The 19938-nt window shown below is 35.4% G+C and overlaps 2 protein-coding genes across 4 annotated transcripts; one reads left to right on the top strand and one right to left on the bottom strand.

Moving 5' to 3' along the window:
* The first annotated feature begins 754 nt into the window (after nt 1-754).
* Nucleotides 755-18703, top strand: LOC136024931 (uncharacterized). 3 transcript variants are annotated; one of them, XM_065700515.1, is made up of 5 exons: nt 756-926; nt 4490-4620; nt 11535-12099; nt 14735-15070; nt 18304-18703. In XM_065700515.1, exons 3-5 carry the CDS (start codon nt 11543-11545, stop codon nt 18494-18496), a joined length of 1086 nt encoding a protein of 361 aa, XP_065556587.1. In that variant the 5' UTR covers nt 756-926; nt 4490-4620; nt 11535-11542; the 3' UTR covers nt 18497-18703. The 3 variants fall into 3 exon arrangements, with proteins under 3 accessions (XP_065556588.1, XP_065556587.1, XP_065556590.1); XM_065700518.1 differs by having other exon boundaries at nt 14735-14939; nt 18304-18491; XM_065700516.1 differs by lacking the exon at nt 4490-4620 and having other exon boundaries at nt 755-926.
* LOC136025471 (uncharacterized) lies at nt 4415-9130 on the bottom strand. Its single transcript, XM_065701503.1, has 2 exons — nt 9113-9130; nt 4415-5302 (listed from the first exon to the last, which is right to left on the bottom strand). Exons 1-2 carry the CDS (start codon nt 9128-9130, stop codon nt 4415-4417), a joined length of 906 nt encoding a protein of 301 aa, XP_065557575.1.
* Nucleotides 18704-19938: the final 1235 nt, after the last annotated feature.

Raw genomic sequence — 19938 nt, 5'->3', positions numbered from 1 at the left:
ACACTTTTGTTGGCAGCAAAAGACAAATCAGGCGCCAGAAGGTTTTGAGGTGTGATTATTGTAAGAATTTAAATAATTTGAAATGCCCTGGTTCCATATTTCAAGTGCCAAGTGACTTACGGTCCCTTGATAAAGTTTTGCCTATTCATTGCCAATCCTAAGTATTTTTTTTTATTTTAGGATACTTAAACCACCTGACAATCTGCTCGAACTATGATAATTAGTTCATAACAGACTGGTCTTTGGTATTGGTTAGCACACTACGTGATCCTATTAGTGTGCATCACGTTTTAATTTGTCTGTTCACCTAAAAATAGTCCCCTAAATATGCACCTGTAAGCACATTCAGTCTTGTAAACACATTCAGCGGCCATATAGCTGCCAATAGACAGATATATTTTTGTGACACTTTCATTTTTCTTTATTGTTAGAGGTAATAACTTAGCCATAGTTTAAGGTAAAGGATTGATGATGTAGAAAGCTTGCAGTTTTCACTACATAGGGTGCATCTTCACAACTTTATTCCAGTTAAGGAATAGCTGATCCACTACTGATGTAAATTCTCCAATGTAAGTTCAACATATTTTTGATGTGGCTGTGGGGACTAATGGGGGGGGGGGGGTTGGACCCATTTTCGAATGTACTAGTTACACTTTCAAAGAGCGTAGAATAGAGAATTAACAACTGTAAAGTCTTTTTTCCTCATTGCGATCTTTGTTTCAGCTGTTAAAAATTAGGTAGCAATATTGGCGATTAAATTTCAAATTCATGTGCACGTGAGGAATCAGGAATGACTAACTCTGAATCTGAAATGTCCCATGCCTTGAAAGAAAAGTGTAGCCAAATAAGTAATTAGTTAGCTCATTGAAATTATAGTCGGAGTGCCTTCAAAATGTGTTAATTACATTTTCTATGTATATTACAAGGTAAGAATTGTTTTCTTAACATGTTCTCTTTTCAATAGCCCCAATTCTAGGCTTATATCAATAAGGGATTTAATACTTTTTTGTTTAATTTTGTTATTTCGAAAGTGGCTAGTTGTTATAGCCTAACTCAACTCCATTGAGCTCAACTACCATGTAGCTCAACTATAGGCTACCTAAACAAACTCAAACACTCTGAACTCAACTGCCTTAAATTCAACCACTGAATAGTCCAAACACCATAAAATTAGATCTGTTTCAATTTTTGTCTCAAGAGAGATTTTTTAATAATTTTTATAAAAGGATAAAAAAAAACATTGCATTTGGTAGGTCTACCATTTTTATTACTCCAGAGAGAAAAATGCATTTGGGCAATTGATATTTATTTTCTGCAACTAGACAAATAGAAAAAGAACAAGAGAGGAAAATTGCTAGTGATGCAAAATCAGCCCCAAAGAAATTCTGGAAATGTGTAAATGTAAAGCTGGCTCATCTACAAGTTCTCAATCTGAAAGGGCCAATGCTTTCAATGGGTTCTCTAGCTCTGTTTTTAATCAAAGCAAACAGGCCCTGAACCATCCCATAAAACAAATAAGCTGAAAGTCCTTGTCACAAAAGAAGAAATCAGACAAATCCAAAGGCCCAGACAGAATTGAAGCACTATTGCTTTAAGAGGGTATAGAATATATTGTTGAATCTTTGCTAGAAATCTTTCAAGCCTCTATAGAAAAAGGTGTGGTACCATCAAGATGGTCTAAAACAGTTGTTGTCCCCACCCACAAGAAAGGTGAACAATCAAAAGCAGAAAACTACCAACCTGTGCACCTGACATCACTAGTCAGTAAACTTTGTGAAGGATGCTTAAGAGACAGGATATTGAACCATGTATTACAGAGCAATATGATAAATCCCAATCAATATGGGTTCCTACCAAGCAGACGCTATACAACACAATTATTAGAAATGTTCAACAATTGGACACAAGCTCTAGAAGAGGGTCACAGCATCCTGGCAGCACTCCTTGATGTTGAAAAAGCTTTTGAGAGTGTATTGCATGCAAAGCTAATAGATAAACTCCAACAGTACAATTTACCAGGACAAATACTATCCTGGATAGAATCATTCCTCAGAAACCAAATCAAAAAAGTTAGAGTGGGTGACAATCCAGAAAAAGTGACCAGAGGGGTGATACAAAGTAGTGTAATTGGTTCATTCCTCTTCATACTGTGTCTATCAACAAAATCAATAGAAATATTATCAGCACTACCAAAATCTATACAGATGACACAAAACTCTATAGGAATTTCATATCATCTCAAGATGTAGCAACACTACAAAAGACATTGACACCTTAACTGAAAACCTCCAAAGCCTAGGTCTCAACTTCAGTGTATTACAAACCAAAGGTTTTATTGATGGTGAAGAAAAATATTGCGTCTGTGCCCCAACTAACAATAAACAGCAAAATAGACTTGTAGACTCTGAAAGAGATTTTGGTATTATTGTTTTGATCCACAGCTTATATTTCTTGAACACACCCAGAAAACTATTTACAAAGCATCACAGCTCATTGAGCTGATTAAAAAAAAATTCAAGCACTCAAACAACAATACTTTCCTAAAACTCTACAAGGGGATTGTCAGGCCTACAATAGAGTATAGGAATGTGATTTGGGGACCCCACTATAAAAAGAACTTGGCTGCTCTGGGAAAGGTCCAAAGACATGCTTCAAAACTTCTAAGTTTAGAAGAACGTTTTTTTTCTAAGTTTAGGAAATGTACTTGCAGATCTTTGAAACCTTATAAATTGAGATTGAGCAAAGTTGTGAAGCTGAAAACAGCTTTCTTGTATTTCATTTAGCAGAATATGTTTTCCAAGGTTTCACTTTCATAACACAAATATTTTTAAAGATCATCAAAGGTCACTGTCCTCTAGAGGGAGAAGCAGTAGAGGTAGGTACTTCAAAATAGCTTCCAATGACACATTTTAGTCTGTAGACCCATCCCTGGAAGTTCCAATTTCCTAACCTAGCCCCTTTCCAAGACAAAAAAGGTACCAAAACTAGAATTTTACCTCAATGACATGTTTTAGTCCATCAAAGACTTGAATAAGTGCAGATGAACTTACCATTAAAGGCATTATGGAAACCCTCTGTGGCATTCATAGTTCTTGCCATGCAACTCAGTGTAGTTGCAGTGGTATATGCCATGTACATGACAAGATGCTGCATAATATCTTGGGCCAAAAAAGGAAAATTTTTCTATCTTGTCAAAGCATGGGATGGCTAGTTTTAAGGAGTTTGTTTTTGAAAAACATACTTGCTTACAAGATTTAAATTGAAAATCATGCAATATATATATATATATATATGTATATGTGTATACATATATATATATATATACATGCTATATATGTGTGCGTGTGTGTTTAAATATGTATCTTATTCATTCAAACAAGCAACTCTCTATGTATTTATGAATTTATGTATGTTTAAATTTTTTTTTGAAAATTGTCACCTTAGAATTTTCTGGCCCAGAGAAATTGCCTATGGACTGTTCTGGGTACCCGGCTGACTAACTGTATTTCAAACAGTATGTTGTACAAAAAATGTGGTTCAATCCCACTTTCTAGGGCTATAATGAAAGAAAGGTTGAGATGGCTAGGCCACATTCTACAGATGAAGGATGACACATTACCAAAGATTGTCCTTTTTGGTCAACTGTCTGGGGCTACAGAGAAAGCAGGTTGTCCTTGTCTGGGTTGGGAGGATGTCATAGACAAGGATTTAAAGGAAATGGGAACGTCCTGGGAGGGTGTAAAGAGGGAGGCTTTAAATAGATTAGGTTGGAGGAGGAGTGTGCATAGCTGTGTTGGCCTCAGGCGGCTTGGTGCTGCAGTGAGTTATTAGTAGTAGTAGTATAAACACAATCTAGATAGGCTACAAGCTTAAGAAATTTGTTTACCTTAAATTACAGCTTGGAGCAATCTAAGGATACCCTCTTTGTAGGCTCCATGAAGAATTATAGATGAGTTGAAGACTCATGGGCTGTCTAATCATACTTCCACTCTACATCACTCCATTCAGCATCCAATCTTGATTTGAAAGTTTCAAGACAAGTTGCAGAGACAACATATTCTGACAGTCTATTCCAAAGGCTAGTGACTCTGTTTGAAAAGAGCTGATTTCTCTGGTGGAATCTGCATGACATCTTAGACAGTTTCTTTGAGTGACATCTGGTAGAAGAGGTGGTGGCGAATGAGAATGAATCAGAGACAATGTTTGTCGAGATAAGTTTGAAGGCAGTTATGACATCACCACGTTTGCACCTATATGTTAGGCTTGGTAGTTTGAGGTGACAAAGATGCTCACAATAGGGGACTGTTTGGAATTTGTTAATAAATTTTGTTGCTCACCTTTGGACTGCTTTTAGGATGAATTTTTCTTTTTTGTAAAAAGGGGATGCAAGTGTCATGCCAACTTCAAGTTTTGATCAAACAAGTGCTTTATATAAGGTTGTCATTACTACTGGAGAGCGGCTGCTGATGGTTCTCTTTATTGTTCCTAGGGTCTGGTTAGCTGATGAAGCAGCAATAGCAGCATGAGAATCAAATTTGAGTTTCTTATCAACCAAGACACCCAGATCTCTATCCTTGGGAAGAACCTCAAGTGGTAGGTCATTGAGAGTGCACCCAAAACGTAAGTTTTTTTTTCCAAAATGAAGGACATGGTATTTAGATGTGTTGAAGCTCAATAACCAGGCATTTGCCCAATTATTAAGCTTGTTTATATCACGTTGATAAACATCTGCATCAAGCTGGTTTCTGATACCACCAATGAGTTTTAAATCATCTGCATATAAAGTTAGATAATCGTGTACTACACTAGGGGCATCATTAATAAAAATATAGAAGAGGGTAGGGCAAAGGATAGTACCCTGAAAACACCACTCTTGAATGGCAATGAATTTGAATAAATCAGCATTCCATGAGATGTGAATATTCTGACCTGTTGGAGTCCTTTCAGCAAGGAATGCTTTAATCCTTCCAACAACTCGATTGTTTGTTCTTGCAGTATGTAACTTGACAATCAGTCTCCTGTGGCGGACCTTATCAAAGGCTTTGGCTACGTCAAAGAGGACAACTTCAACAGGAATTCCCTTGTCTATTAGATCTGTAACAAGATTGTAATACTGCCATAAATTTGTGTCAACAGATCTACCACTTTGGAAACCATGTTGAGAATGTTGAATGATGCCATTCTTTTCAAGATGTTTAATAACAGTGTCATTAATTATCCCTTCAATCACTTTGACAACAGAAGAGGTAATACTGATTGGCCTATAATTTGCAGCAGAATTTCTTTTCCCCTTTTTGTGGCACTTGGTATTAACCAAGTGACATATACCAATCAAAAATTCTGTCAGTCTGTCCTGGTTTTGCTACTTTAGGCACTTCCAGGTAAGTTAGAATGATGAAACTTGGCAGGCATATCAGGGACTGGACCAAAATAAATTAGACATAGTCGTTTTCCGGATTTGACCATCTGGAGGAGTGGGGGGCCGGTTAATTTGGAAAAAATAGAAAAAATGAACTATTTTTAACTTATCAACAGGCAATGGGATCTTAATGAAATTTGATGCTTGGAAGGATATTGTGTCTCAGAGCTCTTACTTTAAATTCCGACCAGATCCGGTAACATGGGAGGAGTTGGAAGGGGGGGACCTAAAATCTTGGAAAATGCTTAGAGTGGAGGGATTGGGATGAAACTTGGTGAAAAAAAATAAGCAACCTCCTCAGAGCCCCACTCTTTACGCTAAAGTTTCTTACTGTTTTGAAAAGTAGAGTTAAGAGAAAGAGTCAAACTTTAGCGTATAGAGTGGGGCGTTGAGGAGGAAAAGCCTCTGTCATATATGGAGTAATTTCTGTTCATTCTAAGTTTTAATGTTGCTCCTTACTTTCATTTAAAAAAAACTTGTTTTTTTCTATTTAATAAATGTATCCAAAGCCTAGTTTATGTCCTAGGAAATTCTTTTGAAGTGTTTGCCACCACCCTTTCCCCCTTTGAATAGGAGTGACCTTCATGATGACCTTGGACAGAAACAGCGTTATAGTAGCGAAACCATTAGGAATACCATGTAGAAAGTGTTTTGAGTCTAATATCTTTTTAAGTCCTGATCAATAAGACTTGAAAGATTTTTGAATTATTCCTTAAATTTCGAAAAAATGCCCTGATATGATTGCCATTCAGCTGGTTTGTCCATATTGCTAGCAAATGTGAGTTAAGGTAATTTAAGCTAATGACAGAACTAGCATTCTAACTAATTTCCTCCAAAGTGCAAATCATAGGCAACATAATAGTGCTCCCTATGCGTTTTTTTCCAGGCACTTGGTATAGAAAGAGTTGTCATAGAAAATTCGAAAGGGGCTCATTCGGTTGGAAATTGAAAGGTCTAGTGCCCATTTTAATAGTCAAAAATGATTGGAGGGAAACCAGCCCCCTCTCCCCAAGCTCATCATTTCCCCTTCTTGTGGGGGATGTTGAACTAACCAAAAGAAAATGTTTACATCCTATTGCTACTGCTTCTACTGATACTACTCCTACTATTATTACTCCTTCTACTACTACTAGTGCCACTAAAGATAAGGCTACTACTATAAATTATACTGTTGCTACTACTACTGCTGCTACTAAAACTAATGTTATTAAGACGAAATATTTGGTAAATATTGAAGCTATATGGAAATAAATTGAAACACACTATGTCCACACAGGTTGTTAAGAGGGTGTGTCAGTTGTTTCAGTCAAAAAGGCAATGTGTCTACTATCAATACTCCTGTTATAGTTACTGAAACTAATGACGCAAAGGATATTAAAGAGAAACATCTAAGAAACGTTTAGGGGGAGTTCTAATGAAATGAAAAAAACTGTAGGCTATCCATAATCCATACAGTTTTTAAAAGGGGGATAAAAGCAATATCATAGGCAGAGTTCTGCTCTATACCAGCTGGAAATGTCAATGAAAATGTTAAAGGAGGTGATTCGATTCAAGATTAAAAGTTCTAGTGCCCTTTTAAGAGTAAAAAGGGATAGTAGGGCAAGCAGCCTTCCTGCCAAGTCATTTAAATTCTAAACAAATTCAATCAAATTTTGGGACAGCCATTTTGTTTAGCATAGTAGAACAGTCTAGTAGCTATCTCTCTAGGAATGTTAGGTATGTCAGCCCTCCACAATTATATAATTGGTTCATTATGCTTGAAAACTTAATCAAAAGGCACTCCGTGTATGGTTGCCAATGATAAACCTCAGCAATGTATCAAGAAAGACTGGGGGTATTAATTTGAAACTTTCGATGTTACTACTATTACTACTTCAGCTCTTACAATTTAAATAAATCACAAAGAATGTAAGTGTATCAAAGTTTTCAAAAAGCATTGATTAATATTTGGTGAATAATATAAAGTTTTATTTTTCAGTTGAACTTGAGGAGGTATAAACTTAAATTAAACAGTATTATTAATAGAAAGTTATTAAACAATTAAAAAATGTAAATTAGAGCTCCGCTAAGCCAAAAAGAGAGCACAAATAGAGTCAAATAATCTTCCAAGCATAAAACTGCCACAAATCACCATCAATAAATAAATGAAACTAAAAAAGAACAGAAAATACAATAAATAACCAAGCTAAACTCAAAACGAGCTTAAATTGACATTAATGGACTGACAACCCCCCATGCCTTCTCAAGACCAGAACATAATTTACTTTAATAAGAAAAATTCATTTGAACTTTACGGAATCAATGTCAGTATGTGTATATCAAAGTGGCAATCCAAGATCTTTTTTTTGCAACAGTACAAATTGTGTTCTGATCTTGAGAAGGCAAAGGTGTCGTCAGCCCCACTCATATTAATTTTTGCTCGTTTTGAGTTTCATTCGGTTATTTATTGTAATTTCTGTTCGTTTTGAGTTTCATTTATTTACTGATGGTGATCTTTGGTAGTTTTACGCTTGAAAGGTTATTTGAATTTACTTTTGCTCATTTTCGGCTTAGTGGAGCTCTTTACTTTTCTTTGAAAAACTGTTTTTGTGGGAAAAGTTTTTTAAATTAATTAAGGCACTACTTTTTAATATAACAAATGGCTCATAATCTAGAATTTTGCCCTGAACACTATAAAAACAAAATTCTTATTTGATTATATTCTGAAAACTCCTATTCAGTATATTTTAAGAGTTTATTTCAGTATAACTGCATCCAGTCCCCCAACCTAATGTGCAGATTTGGATCTAAGCTATCTTTTGTGGTCAGCTGATTTTGTTGTTCCAAAACTTTTTTTTGAATATTTTTACTATTATTACTACTTCTACTACTGCTCCTGTCACTAAAGCTAAGGCTACTACTATTGAGTCTACTATTGCTACTAAAATTAAGAATATTAAGGCGAAAAATTTGGGAAACATTCCAAAATATGGAACTAAATCGAAATACACTATGCCCATATAGGTTGTCAGGAGGACATTTTCTGCAATATTCTAAAACGTGGAAAAAGAATTTCATAATTCCTATAAAAAAGAAGGACAGGACGCATGGTTTTAAAGGTGTTTATTCTATTTCTCTCACTCCTATATTCTTGAAACTATATGAAGGATTTGTTGCAGGTTGATTGTACCTCCTACTGACCTGTGGCAACTCAGGAACCTCAACCTTGTTTCTACCTATTACCTTGTTTTTCTTATTGGATCAATAGGGAATAGGCCTATTCTCGAAAAGCGTAATTGCTGACCAGTATTTTATGCTCGGAAGTAAGAAACTTATAATTTGAGAATTGAAGAATGTTCTTGAAAAATTAATATGATTAACTTAATAATTTCTAATTCCCCTGACTGAGCAAGCTTATAATTTGCTTTCATGCGACAAAATTAACTTAAAAGGAAGATAATGCAATCTCAGGTTGTGTATTATGTATTGCATATTGAGAAATATTGACTGGAAATTCAAAAAATAAATATGACTATTTGTAAATCAGCTAATCCTGGGATTATTGTCGAAGGTTTTCGTTAAAGGCTTACGTCAAAGGCTTACGTCAAAGGTTTGCTGAAGTTGGTTAGTTTAAATTAAATTAAAAATCGCAGAGTTTAACTTCGAAATAACCTGTCTAAAGGAATAATGTTAGAACAAATATTGAAAACTTACAGAAAGCTGAGAATCCATCTTGTTTTGTTCTTGTTGTGTTTTCTCCAAAAGTAAAAAAATATCAGAAATTGACATTGTGCAGTAGTGTCTTCTATGAACCAAAGAAGTATGACCCTCTGATGCTTCCTATCTATGGTCACCATTACTGAATGGGCATCTGTAATTGCATCTACCTACCACTCTACTAGGTGGAAGCCCTGTTACTGGGCCATAAACACAGTCACAACCCTCTTTTTATTTTCTGTATAATGTGTAAGTAATTGCCATCTCAAACGGAGCCGAACAGATCTAGCTTTCCCCTTATTTTGCTCAAAAATGTTGATTAAGGTAATACTTTTCAAGATTACAAAAAAGCTCATAATCTAGAATTTGCTACTGAAGTAACTGAACACAATAAGAACAAAATTCTTACTTTATTATGTTCAAACATTCCTATTTATTATAATTTTCAAGAGTTTCTTTCAGTATAACTCTATCCCAGCACCCCTCTCCTAATCTGTTAATGGGGATCTAAGGGATTCCCAGAGGTTCATTCTGTACCTTCTGACGTATTACTTTTTTCTGAGAGTTTCAATGTGTCACAGCTTGTTCAAGAAGTTTAGGCTCACTTGTTTTGTTGTAAGAGATAAAAAATTACTTTGTTGCTTTTTAGTGTCTTAAAAATCAGGAGCCTTCTATTTTGCCTATTTTTCTTCAATAGGTAAGAGAAGGCTGTCAAAGTGTTTTGAGTTTTTCCTTGTAGGTTTGGGTTCTGAGATATTCTTACAGTACCTCAAAGTAATCTATCTTTTGTTGCTATGCATTTCGATTTTGTTCGCTCTGTTTCTGCTCTGTTAAGTCTGATTCTGCTTTCAACTTATGCTCCTCTGCAAAAGAAAATTTAGATCTTGCCTGTTGTAGACATATTGGTCTTTGCCAGAAAATGAAGTCTTTTGATAAGATTGATTTTATTTAAATATTATTTTTTGTTAATTACAAAAGACACTAAATGTGGCAATGTCCTTTGAAATGCCCTTAACAGCTCTCTTTGATGTTCCAGTGCTCTGCTAGCTGTGGAGGAAAAATAACGGGAAAGAATACACATGTTTCCCATGTATATTTTAGTAGGTTGCAGCGACTTTCCTTGTTTTTCAAGTCAATGGATTTTCTGTATTTTGCCCAAGACATCTCTAGTGGTGCAATTTTTATTTGACGCCATTTTCGGGGTTTCGGGTTAATTTTTCTGGTTACTATTGGCCCTGTTCGTCTTTTACTAGGTTGTAGCTACTGCTACAACGACGTTTTTTAACAAAACATATATATCAGAATTTTTATTGAATGTCTTTGGCAGGGATATGGCTGGGGAGTTCGGAAAGAAGGGCAGATAAAAAGGCTTACCGTTTAAAGTTTGAATTATTTTAGGTCTTTATTTCTGCTCGTCTTAAATTTAAAGTTGACGCTTTACTTTTCTTTGAAACCCCTGATTTTGGGAAATCCTATTTTTAATTACTACCTATAAAGATTGAAAAGGAAAAGGTGTTTCCTGAATTAAGACTGTGTTATCTCAATGTTACTCATGGAGGTAATTTAGAAGGATCAAGGTTTCTCTTAGTTGAGCTAGCTATTTCCAGCCTGTGTCTTAGTTGTGCAAAATCGGTAACACTGAACTCTAACTTTAATAACTATTTTTCAGGTTGATTGCTCTTGCATTCTCTAGCTCTATTTTTTACTTGGCCTACAAACATAACATTTAAAAATAACGTATCATTAAACATTGGCCTATACACATAGAAAAGCTCCCGATCTGTTTTGGGCTGTCTAAATAGCTGAAGCTTTTGCTGGACCACCCATTTTTTTGTATAGTACATTTATTTTCAAGGAATATTTTGTGGATGATCCAGTTTTGTCTATATCTTGTGTATAGCAGCAGACAGTGTCAAAAATCAAATGTGGCCTTCAACATGCCATTAACATTCCTCCTTGATGTTTGAGTAATAATTTATGTCTTCTTACAAATAAATTGTTTTTATGTTATCTTTAGAAGTCCTTTTTCATTTATTTTTGATCCATTGACTCAGTTTTAATTCATGATTTAGGTAATTGCATTTCTAATTAACTAACTAATAACTAAGTGTCAAACCAACAATAGGGCACAGCACTGAAGTATTGTGTATGGAAGTTTGTAAAGAAACTGGAGTTGCAATTCCTTTGTTTCACCAGATGCCATCCTAAAGCATTAATCTCCTGCAAATCCAACTTCATTGCCTAAATTTTGAATGACCCTTGACTTCAGTCCTTTCCACTGCCCCTTCCCCCCTTCTTCCGCAACAAATTGTGTCTAAGGCCGTTAGAACTTTAAGTCTTATTGAAAGAATTCCTAGTTCCTGTCAAGATTTATTTTAATATTATGAATTTTATTGTTTATTTTTACATTTCTTTTCAGATTACAAAATGACTTCAGAAAATACTGAGTACTCTTTGAAACCAATCGTCATTATTGCTGCTGATGAAAAATTGTCTTCTAATGACCTTACTCTCTATCAAAATAAAGTTCAAACTTGCGTGAAGCTTGTTCAGGCTGTTATATCTGAATTACTTGAAGTTCAAGGATTTCCAGGCCGTGTTTTATCCCTAGAAAATAAGGATGAAATCGACGTATTTACATCTGTATATACAGTATCTCAATTACATGATATGGACAGGAACTTTATTTGGGAAAGTTTAGCAAGGGAAATATTTAGTCTCCTTGGGAAGTATACTCATTCAAAAGTCATAGGATTCTTAACTTGTGCTAAATATGTTAAAGTGGATAATGATGTTGTCCCCAAAACGTATATTGACGTTTTGAGAAGAACTAGAGGATATGCCATGTGTGCTGTTGGAGGCTTTGCCTTGATTGGAATGGCAACATTTTATGCTTGGCCCTCAGCAATTGAGGACATACCCAAATATCTGACAGATAAAACCATAGTGGATAGAACAAAGTACCAGGATGGGTCTTGTATGAGGTATGTTTTCTTACGGCCGACCTTTCTTTGATTTAAGTTTAATAGGAAAAGCACAGTGATAAACATTAACTCTTCTGAATTTTGTCTTACCTGATTGTTGCAAATTGTCTTTGCATGCTCACAAAGGTGGATCTAGAACAAAATCTTAGGGGGAGGGGATGTGAAAAGGGTGCCAGCAATTGACCAAATTTACAAGTTAATTTAAAAAAAAAAATCAAAAAAGGGAACGAGGATGCCAGAAAAATCCTGGGGGGACCTGAGGTCCCTCCTTGCCCCCTGAATCCGCCCTTGCATACTCATGAATGTCTGTATATTGTAATGCTCCTTCAAATATTTCTGACTTTATAATTAGCAATAAGCACTTTCTTTTATAGTTTACCTAAGAGTAATAATTAGGCCTATACTTGTTTTAGTTTTTTCTTAGCTTTTTATTTACAGCTGCCACATCTTTTATAACAGAGGGAAGGATTCTAATTTCTTTCTGTGCTAACTTCCTGGTACTGTATGATTTTTTCTTCTTTTTTTCTAATACTTTTTTACGCTGTTTTTCTGTGTCTTTTGGCTGAAAAATCAATTTGCATTAACAACAAGTACCATTTTGTACTGTGTAAAAATGGTAGTTTTTATTCCGATTTTAATGCTTTAATTTTCATTTGTGTTGTTTTCTGTTTGGAGTACGGTGTTTTGGAGTACTCGTGTGAGAACACGTATAATATTTTCATTGCAAAATATTTATTTATTAAATTGATGCAATCATTTATAAATGAATGAAGGATTTTAGTAAACCACTAAACGAAAAATGGCAAGAATTCTGTAGATCATAGTTGAGTAAGGACAAACAGACCAATTAATATTTATAATACAGAGAACCATAGATACTGTTTATCCGAAAGTTTCAACATATTATAGAAACCAATTATGTCATAGTTGCAGTAGTAGGTGCAACCTAGTAAAGAGTAAAGTACAGGCATTTCAATGACAGAATGTAAAAGAAACATTCTAGTGACAAATTTTTTGTTTGTATTGCTAATATGGAATTAGTAATTTTAATTTGAACTCAACTAAACAGTAATTTGTAGCTACAAGAGTACAGTTTCGAGATTTTTGAAAAGAGTCTGAGACCCCTCAAGAATTTGAAAATTGAAATAAAGAATACATGGTTGCCAAAAACTGGAGATTCATACACCTTGCTTTGAAGAAAAAGAACAAAACATTTTTCTTTTTCATGGGCAGCAATGATGCGTGCCTCTTTTGTTTCTGATTTTTATCCTTCATAGATGATTGTACCAAACCAGTTTTTGCTGAATATAAAAGAGTACCACAAACACATGGCACATCAAAGAGTTTTTTATGCCATTTTGCGCTGTAAAACTTAATTTTGGCCCAAATAGTCATGGTCTGTTTGTCATGGTCTAAAATCCTCAACTGGGGGTTTATAGTTTCCCATCTTAAAAGATATGGAAAAATTCTATTTAAAACAGAAAGTACATTTGTTTTATCTTCTTTTTGTTTATTTTTTTTTCAAAGATGGTAAAAATTTATATCAGCAAAAGAATTGTTGTAAGAAAGTTGCAATTGTATTAACATTTTCGTTAATTAAAAAAAAAGGCAAAAGAGAAACTGGCAAATAAGATTTAAGTGAAATTGTTAGATAGAAGGATGAATAATTCTTTCAGAGACTCTTTGCCTAAAAATCATAAGATACTATTCAGTAAAAATAGACAAAATCTCCAAAAAAGGAAAAAGCTGTCCAAAAACTCCTAGACAAATATGTCTTCAATTCCTAGACAGATAAATTTCTCTTCAATAATATAGCCTTAGCTTGCACATGAAGAATTTTCAGAAATAAAAGCATCGATATGGTTGAGTATCATGTTTTAGGGAAAAGTAATAGAGCACTAGCTAGTCTACATATTTCATTTCAAAACTAACAGCATTGATTGGATTTCAAGATATGGAGAGTAAAGTTAGGTTTGAGCAGATCCACTGTATTATGCCGCTGTCCTTAAACCTTTTTTTTCTTCTTTTCTTTAATGGTACACAGCCTTTTGAGGGTAAATAACTAAAGTGTTTAATTGATGGCGAAGAAGAAAATAAATATTCCTTCTGCTGTCCTTTTGTTGGCCAAGTTGACCAAAGGTTGCTGAAACACTTCAAGTTGCTGAAGTATTTTAAATTTGGTTAAATAATTACTCTTCGTTTAAATTTGCATTCACCTATTAATGGTAACTTCTGTTCGTTTTATCTTCGGTACTTATAAGGCTTTGCTTTAGCTTGTCTTTTTTTGGAATTAAATAAGACTATAAGCGTAAAAAGGAGAGAGGAGCAGCGACTCCCATCACACATTGGATAATTTTGTGTTGTTTTTAAGCTTGAACACTCTTTAGCTTCATTTGATATAATTTGTTTTTGAAAAAAAAGTCCGCTTTTAATGTCACATTTCAACCTGTCCGATTGAAGCTCCATCTTGAAATTTTGATGTGACTCCATGTTTTGCCGCGATAAGCATTTGGGGTATGAAAACTGAAATATAGGAGGTTCCGCATGCCATCTGTCCTGAATGCAACTTCGATCCGACTATATCAACCTTTCAGTTGTTAACTCACATTATTGATTATTTATTTCTACATTTTAGAGGAACTTGGGGAAGTTGCTACTCATCAACAATGGGGGCGATTCTTCACGAGATTCTTCACTTATTTGATGTTGTACATTATAAAGAAGGAATAATGGGCCAGGGATTCATGGATATGGATAAATTCCTCTTGCAACATTTCTTGAAAGGGACTGCTCAACTGCAAAGGAGTAAAATCGAGTTGTTTCCAGATAAAACTTCGCAGGTAGTATTTGATGAAACTAAAATGGAAGATTTTGGAGGTTTCTACTTAGATAGAGCTTCTCTAGTAACTCTTGCTCTAAGCAAGTATCTGAACAAGTTTGAAGATATCAACGTAAATATAAAGCGTCTCGGGTAATTTTTAGTATTATTTGGCTGATGTTCTTCTCTCTCTCTCTCTCTCTCTCTCTCTCTCTCTCTCTCTCTCTCTCTCTCTCTCTCTCTCTCTCTCTCTCTTTCTCTCTCTCTCTTTCTCTCTCTCTCTTTCTCTCGTCTCCCTCTAGCTTGTTCTCTTTCCCACTCTATCTCTCAGAGGCAACGCTATAGCAAAGGCGATAAGCCTCCAACGGTTTATCATTATTATTATTGTTAGTTTTTCCCAGAGGCACTTCTTATTTAGATAACTTCGAAGACCACACTGCCTTTCCATGACGAAAGTAAAACAGTTCAAAATAGGGATGATACCTTTTTATCGACAGTGAATAGATATAAAATTATTTAACTGGATATTTCGAACACATATACAGTGTTCATCATCAGCAGTATGATTATGAACACTGCTGATGATGAACACTGTATATGTGTTCGAAATATCCAGTTAAATAATTTTATATCTATTCACTGTCGATAAAAAGGTATCATCCCTATTTTGAACTGTTTTACTTTTGAGGCACTTCTTATGGAAGGGGAGTCGCATTAACTTTGGAGGGGACCCATTCAATTGGAAATTGGAATTTCTAGTGCCCGTTTTAAGAGTCAAAGTGATCGGAGGGCAACAAGCTCCTTCTCCTCCACGCCCTCTTTTCCCAAAATATATCCGAACAAAATTTTGAGATCGCCATTTAGTTCCAAATAGTTCAAAGATTAGATGATAAAAACTCCGGGGGTCGACATAACCCCACAGAGCCCAGAGCCAACCCCCAAGTGTTGTAAGTTATGCCCCGCGGGCATATAAAGGTTTCATGGAAGATGCGGTGGTATAAACTTCTGAGGGGGCTCATTTGACTGGAAATTAAAATTTCTAGCTCTCTTTTTAAGTTAAATGTGATCAGAGGGTAACTACTCCCTCTCCCCACGCCCTCTTTTCCCCAAACTCATCCGATCGGATTTATTAGATAGTTATTTCGTTCAGAATAGACCGATGATCATATAACTCCGGGGTTGACACCCCCACTCAGAGCCGAGGGGCAAGTGTCATAAGTAATGTCCCAGGGCATATAAGGTTTTATGGAAGGGGTGGTCGTATAGACTTCGGAGGGGGTTCATTTGATTGGAAATTGAAAGTTCTAGTTCTATTTTTACAAATGGTCAGATGGCAATTAGCTTCCCCTCCCCCCTCCCGTGCACAATTGTAAGTTACAACCCGGGGGCACATAAAGTTTTTATGGAAAGGGTGGTCTTACAAACCTTGGTGGAGGTTCATTTGATTGGAAATGAAAAGTTTTAGTTTCCTATACTAAGAGTCAAAACTGATCGGACGGCAAAAGTTCCCGCCCCCTTTTTTCCCTAAATGCATCCAATTGAAATGTCAAGATATCCATTTTGTTCTAAATAATCCAAAGATTACTCAACAATACCTCTGGGGTTGACATAACCTTCCAGAGCCCAATGGTCAGGGTTGTAAGTTGTTTCCCGGGAGCATATAAGGTTTTTATGGAAGAGATGGCCGTATAGACTTTGGACGAGGAAAGTTTTGAGATAGCCTTTTTGTTCATAACAATCAAAAATAATATAACAATTCCTCTGGGCTTAAACAAATTTTGAGATGGCTATCTTGTCAAAATAGCCCAAATCTCAAATAACTATAAGGTCCAGGGCTGCCCCCCCCCCAGACCTCGTGGTAATGGCTAGAAGCTATGCAAGTTGAGGGGGCTCAGTCGATTGGAGATTGAAGGTCCTAGTTATTTTTACCAGTGTCAAAACTGATCAAAGGGCAAACAGTTGATGATGTTCCTTGTCGCAATTTCTAAATTTCTCAAATGACCAATGAACAAAAATTGCTCCTAGGAGATGCATCCTTTTGTGCGGATAAGCATATAAATGTGATATCTTATTTCGTGCTAAAATATTTCTCCAATGAAAGAGGAGCTATCACCCTCTTAGCATCATCTAAATTCCACACTTAGTCGACAAATATACTTCCAAATGAAGATATATTAAGGGATAAGCCAGTAGGCTTATGAAAAATAGGCTTCATACGTGACGAATTCGGAACAACTGAGTGAGGTACCACCTGGTTGACCCAAACCATGATTGTTTTCATTTGTTTTACCTTAGTATACGTTTTACCTTTCTATATGTGTATCGCATTCTTGTTCTTATTATTTTTTTCCGAATGGGTTTTCTACTATTTCTTGCTAAATCTTTATTTCAAAACAGGCAATATACCTCATTATTGTTAGTCCAGGGGATTTATTGAACCGTTTGAATTAAACCAATTTGGTGGACTGTAATGAAAAGGTTGAGAGCCATGGCTAATTAAAAAAAAAAAGCCGATACAGATAGTCTGAGAGGGAGGTTTTTTTGCCACTAGTAAAAAGATGTTTTTCTACTGACCATCAAAATGAGCTCCTTAAAAAACATACTCTCATCTACTATGACACCTTCAAAGGGTCTCCTTGTAGATGTGCTGTGGAAAAATTGGTAAAGCCATCGCCGTGTTCTTAATCCACACATGCTATGAACTTGCTTTTTATGAAACGTAGTTTCTGGAAATTCTCCTAAATTTCTTATACTATTTTCCTTTCTTACTCAGATGTGTCTATGGTTATTAAAAAGAGAGAAAAAAGAATAGTCTGAGCTTCTTTAATCCACTCAGGAGCAGGAAAGGTAAGCGGAGGCATACACGCTGCCAAGACTTCGATCACATGGAAATTCAGATGGCAAATAACTTTGATTTTATAAATAGTAAATCGATTTTTGGAAATGTTTTTTGGATCCATTTCTAATAAAAAGCAAGCTTTTAGAATTTATATATATTTTTAACGTTGGATTTCCTTGGTTTTCCTGGGATCCTTTTAGAATAGTTCTTGTGCACATGGTTGAAGAAATACTATTGAATATTTATCATTTGTGTTACGTTTTCAATTCCTCGACGTACGGGTGTTACCGGTTCTGAACTCTCCCTTCCCCCTGCTTTCTTAGATATAGACAGTTGCATTAAAAGTAAACTTTTCATTGTGTGCCTGATAAGATTATATTTTCATAGTTTGACCCCCCCCCCCCCAAAAAAAAAAGAGTTTGAAACCCCTCCCAATTTTAACAGAAATCCTGGATAAGTTCCTTTTTTTTAAGAACTGCTTATTGCTATTTCAAAAGTCATTTTGTTTATTGTTATTCTTTCCTTACTTTGTCTTTTTTTTTTCTAGTTCGTCACTATCAAGTCCTGCTGGATTGCGATTTATTAGTGTTCGAAATGAAGACATGACGGTCAGGCACTGGGAGTTTCTTGGAGAAACACCGCCGAAAGTGTTCACAATTCCAACTTTAATAAGCACCAGTGAATTAGTTGTATTTGCTATCGACAGTTTTGGCAACAATGCTAAATTTAACTGGTCTTGATTTAGTCCTACACCTGATTCTTCTGTGCGAAACTTCCCTATAAGCTTTACGGTCTCCCGTCAGAATGGCCTCGAACTGGGAAAAAAAATTCAAGGAAGAGTGGTGAAAATGCAAGAACAAAGAATACATTATTGCAACACTTTTTTCCTCGAATCTTCATTCAGCAATGTTTGAATTCGATAATAAAAATAAAAACGTATTGTTACAGCCTAGGAGTCATTTTGATGACTTAAGGACTTCTTATTTAATGACTTAAAGTTTTCTTAGTGTTATAAAATCCGAAAAATATAATCCAACAAACATATTTCAATGTAATTTGTCTCTCTCAGGTATGACATCAAACTCACGTACTATAATCATGCTATGCACTGAAACTTGGAACTGCCAACGCAAAGTACCGAGGATAGTGATTGTCTGGATTGGTTAAGTGGATGCCTACACAATCAAGTTTATTTTTTAAAAATTGCTTATTTATTCAAGATTAGATATTAGTCAAGATTAACAAAATTAGACCACCATATCTAGTTATAAACTTTTTGTAAAGTTTTTCACGGTTCAGTGTGCAAAACTGACATAAATGTGGTACGGTTCTGCCCCAAAAACTTTATGTTTAAACCAACCAAAAGAAAAGTCAGAGGTTTCAGCGATGATATGAGTCGAGCTAAAATTGGTCCAAGGGGCAAAAAATGTTACTATTTTGATGTCCTTGTCGCTGTGTGCATTAAAATGCACAAATAATAAAAATAAACTATCAACATTTGTAAATTACCGGGTAATGCTGCAAGGTGAAAAGAACCATAGCTTCCAATGATTTATCTCTTATTTTAAAAAAGCCACTTTGTATGGAAGGGGTGTTATAGAAACTTTGTATGTGGCCAATTCGATGGGAAATTTAAAATCCTATTGCCATTCTTAAGACTCAGAACTGAATAGAGGGTAACCACCTTCCCTGACTTGCCCTTTTATGCCGCCTGCATTTCCCCCTGTAACCCCCTAAGACATTCGATCAAAATTTTGAGGTATCTGTATGTTTCAAAATAACTGAAAGGCTCAATAAATATGCTTCAAAGCTTCTAATATGCTTCTAAATAAGATCAAAGGGCAACCAGCCCCCACCTACCACGCTTGTTTTCCCCCAAATGATCCAGATCAAAATTCTTAGATAGCCATTTCCTTCAAAATAGTTCAAAGGCACAATTACTATGCTAAATAACTCCGGAGTTGGCACACCTTTCCTGGGGGTGGCAAGGGCTTGAAGTTTTGCAGTTTGTCTATTGTTAACATATTCAGATTGTTATTGGAAAAGAGGGCATGTTCGAACCTTGGTCTCTAAAAAAGCATAGAATATTAAGATGAAACCTTAAGGAAATGTTGAGAGGGATGCTGAACACAATAAAAATGCTATGGGCTTGAACGTGCAAAAGAACAACTAAGGGTATTAT

The sequence above is a fragment of the Artemia franciscana genome, chromosome 3 (genome assembly GCF_032884065.1).
Source record: "Artemia franciscana chromosome 3, ASM3288406v1, whole genome shotgun sequence".
Lineage (NCBI taxonomy): Eukaryota > Metazoa > Arthropoda > Branchiopoda > Anostraca > Artemiidae > Artemia > Artemia franciscana.
Note: the sequence above shows the minus strand (reverse complement) of the source record. Positions and strands in the feature narration are given on the sequence as shown.

Bases quoted from the DNA above. Each gene is read 5' to 3' on its own strand.
- LOC136024931 (XM_065700516.1), top strand. From the start codon at position 11,543: ATGACTTCAGAAAATACTGAGTACTCTTTGAAACCAATCGTCATTATT. The intron at 12,100-14,734 runs GTATGTTTTCTT...TCTACATTTTAG, and splicing joins CAGGATGGGTCTTGTATGAG to AGGAACTTGGGGAAGTTGCT. The intron at 15,071-18,303 runs GTAATTTTTAGT...TTTTTTTTCTAG, and splicing joins GTAAATATAAAGCGTCTCGG to TTCGTCACTATCAAGTCCTG.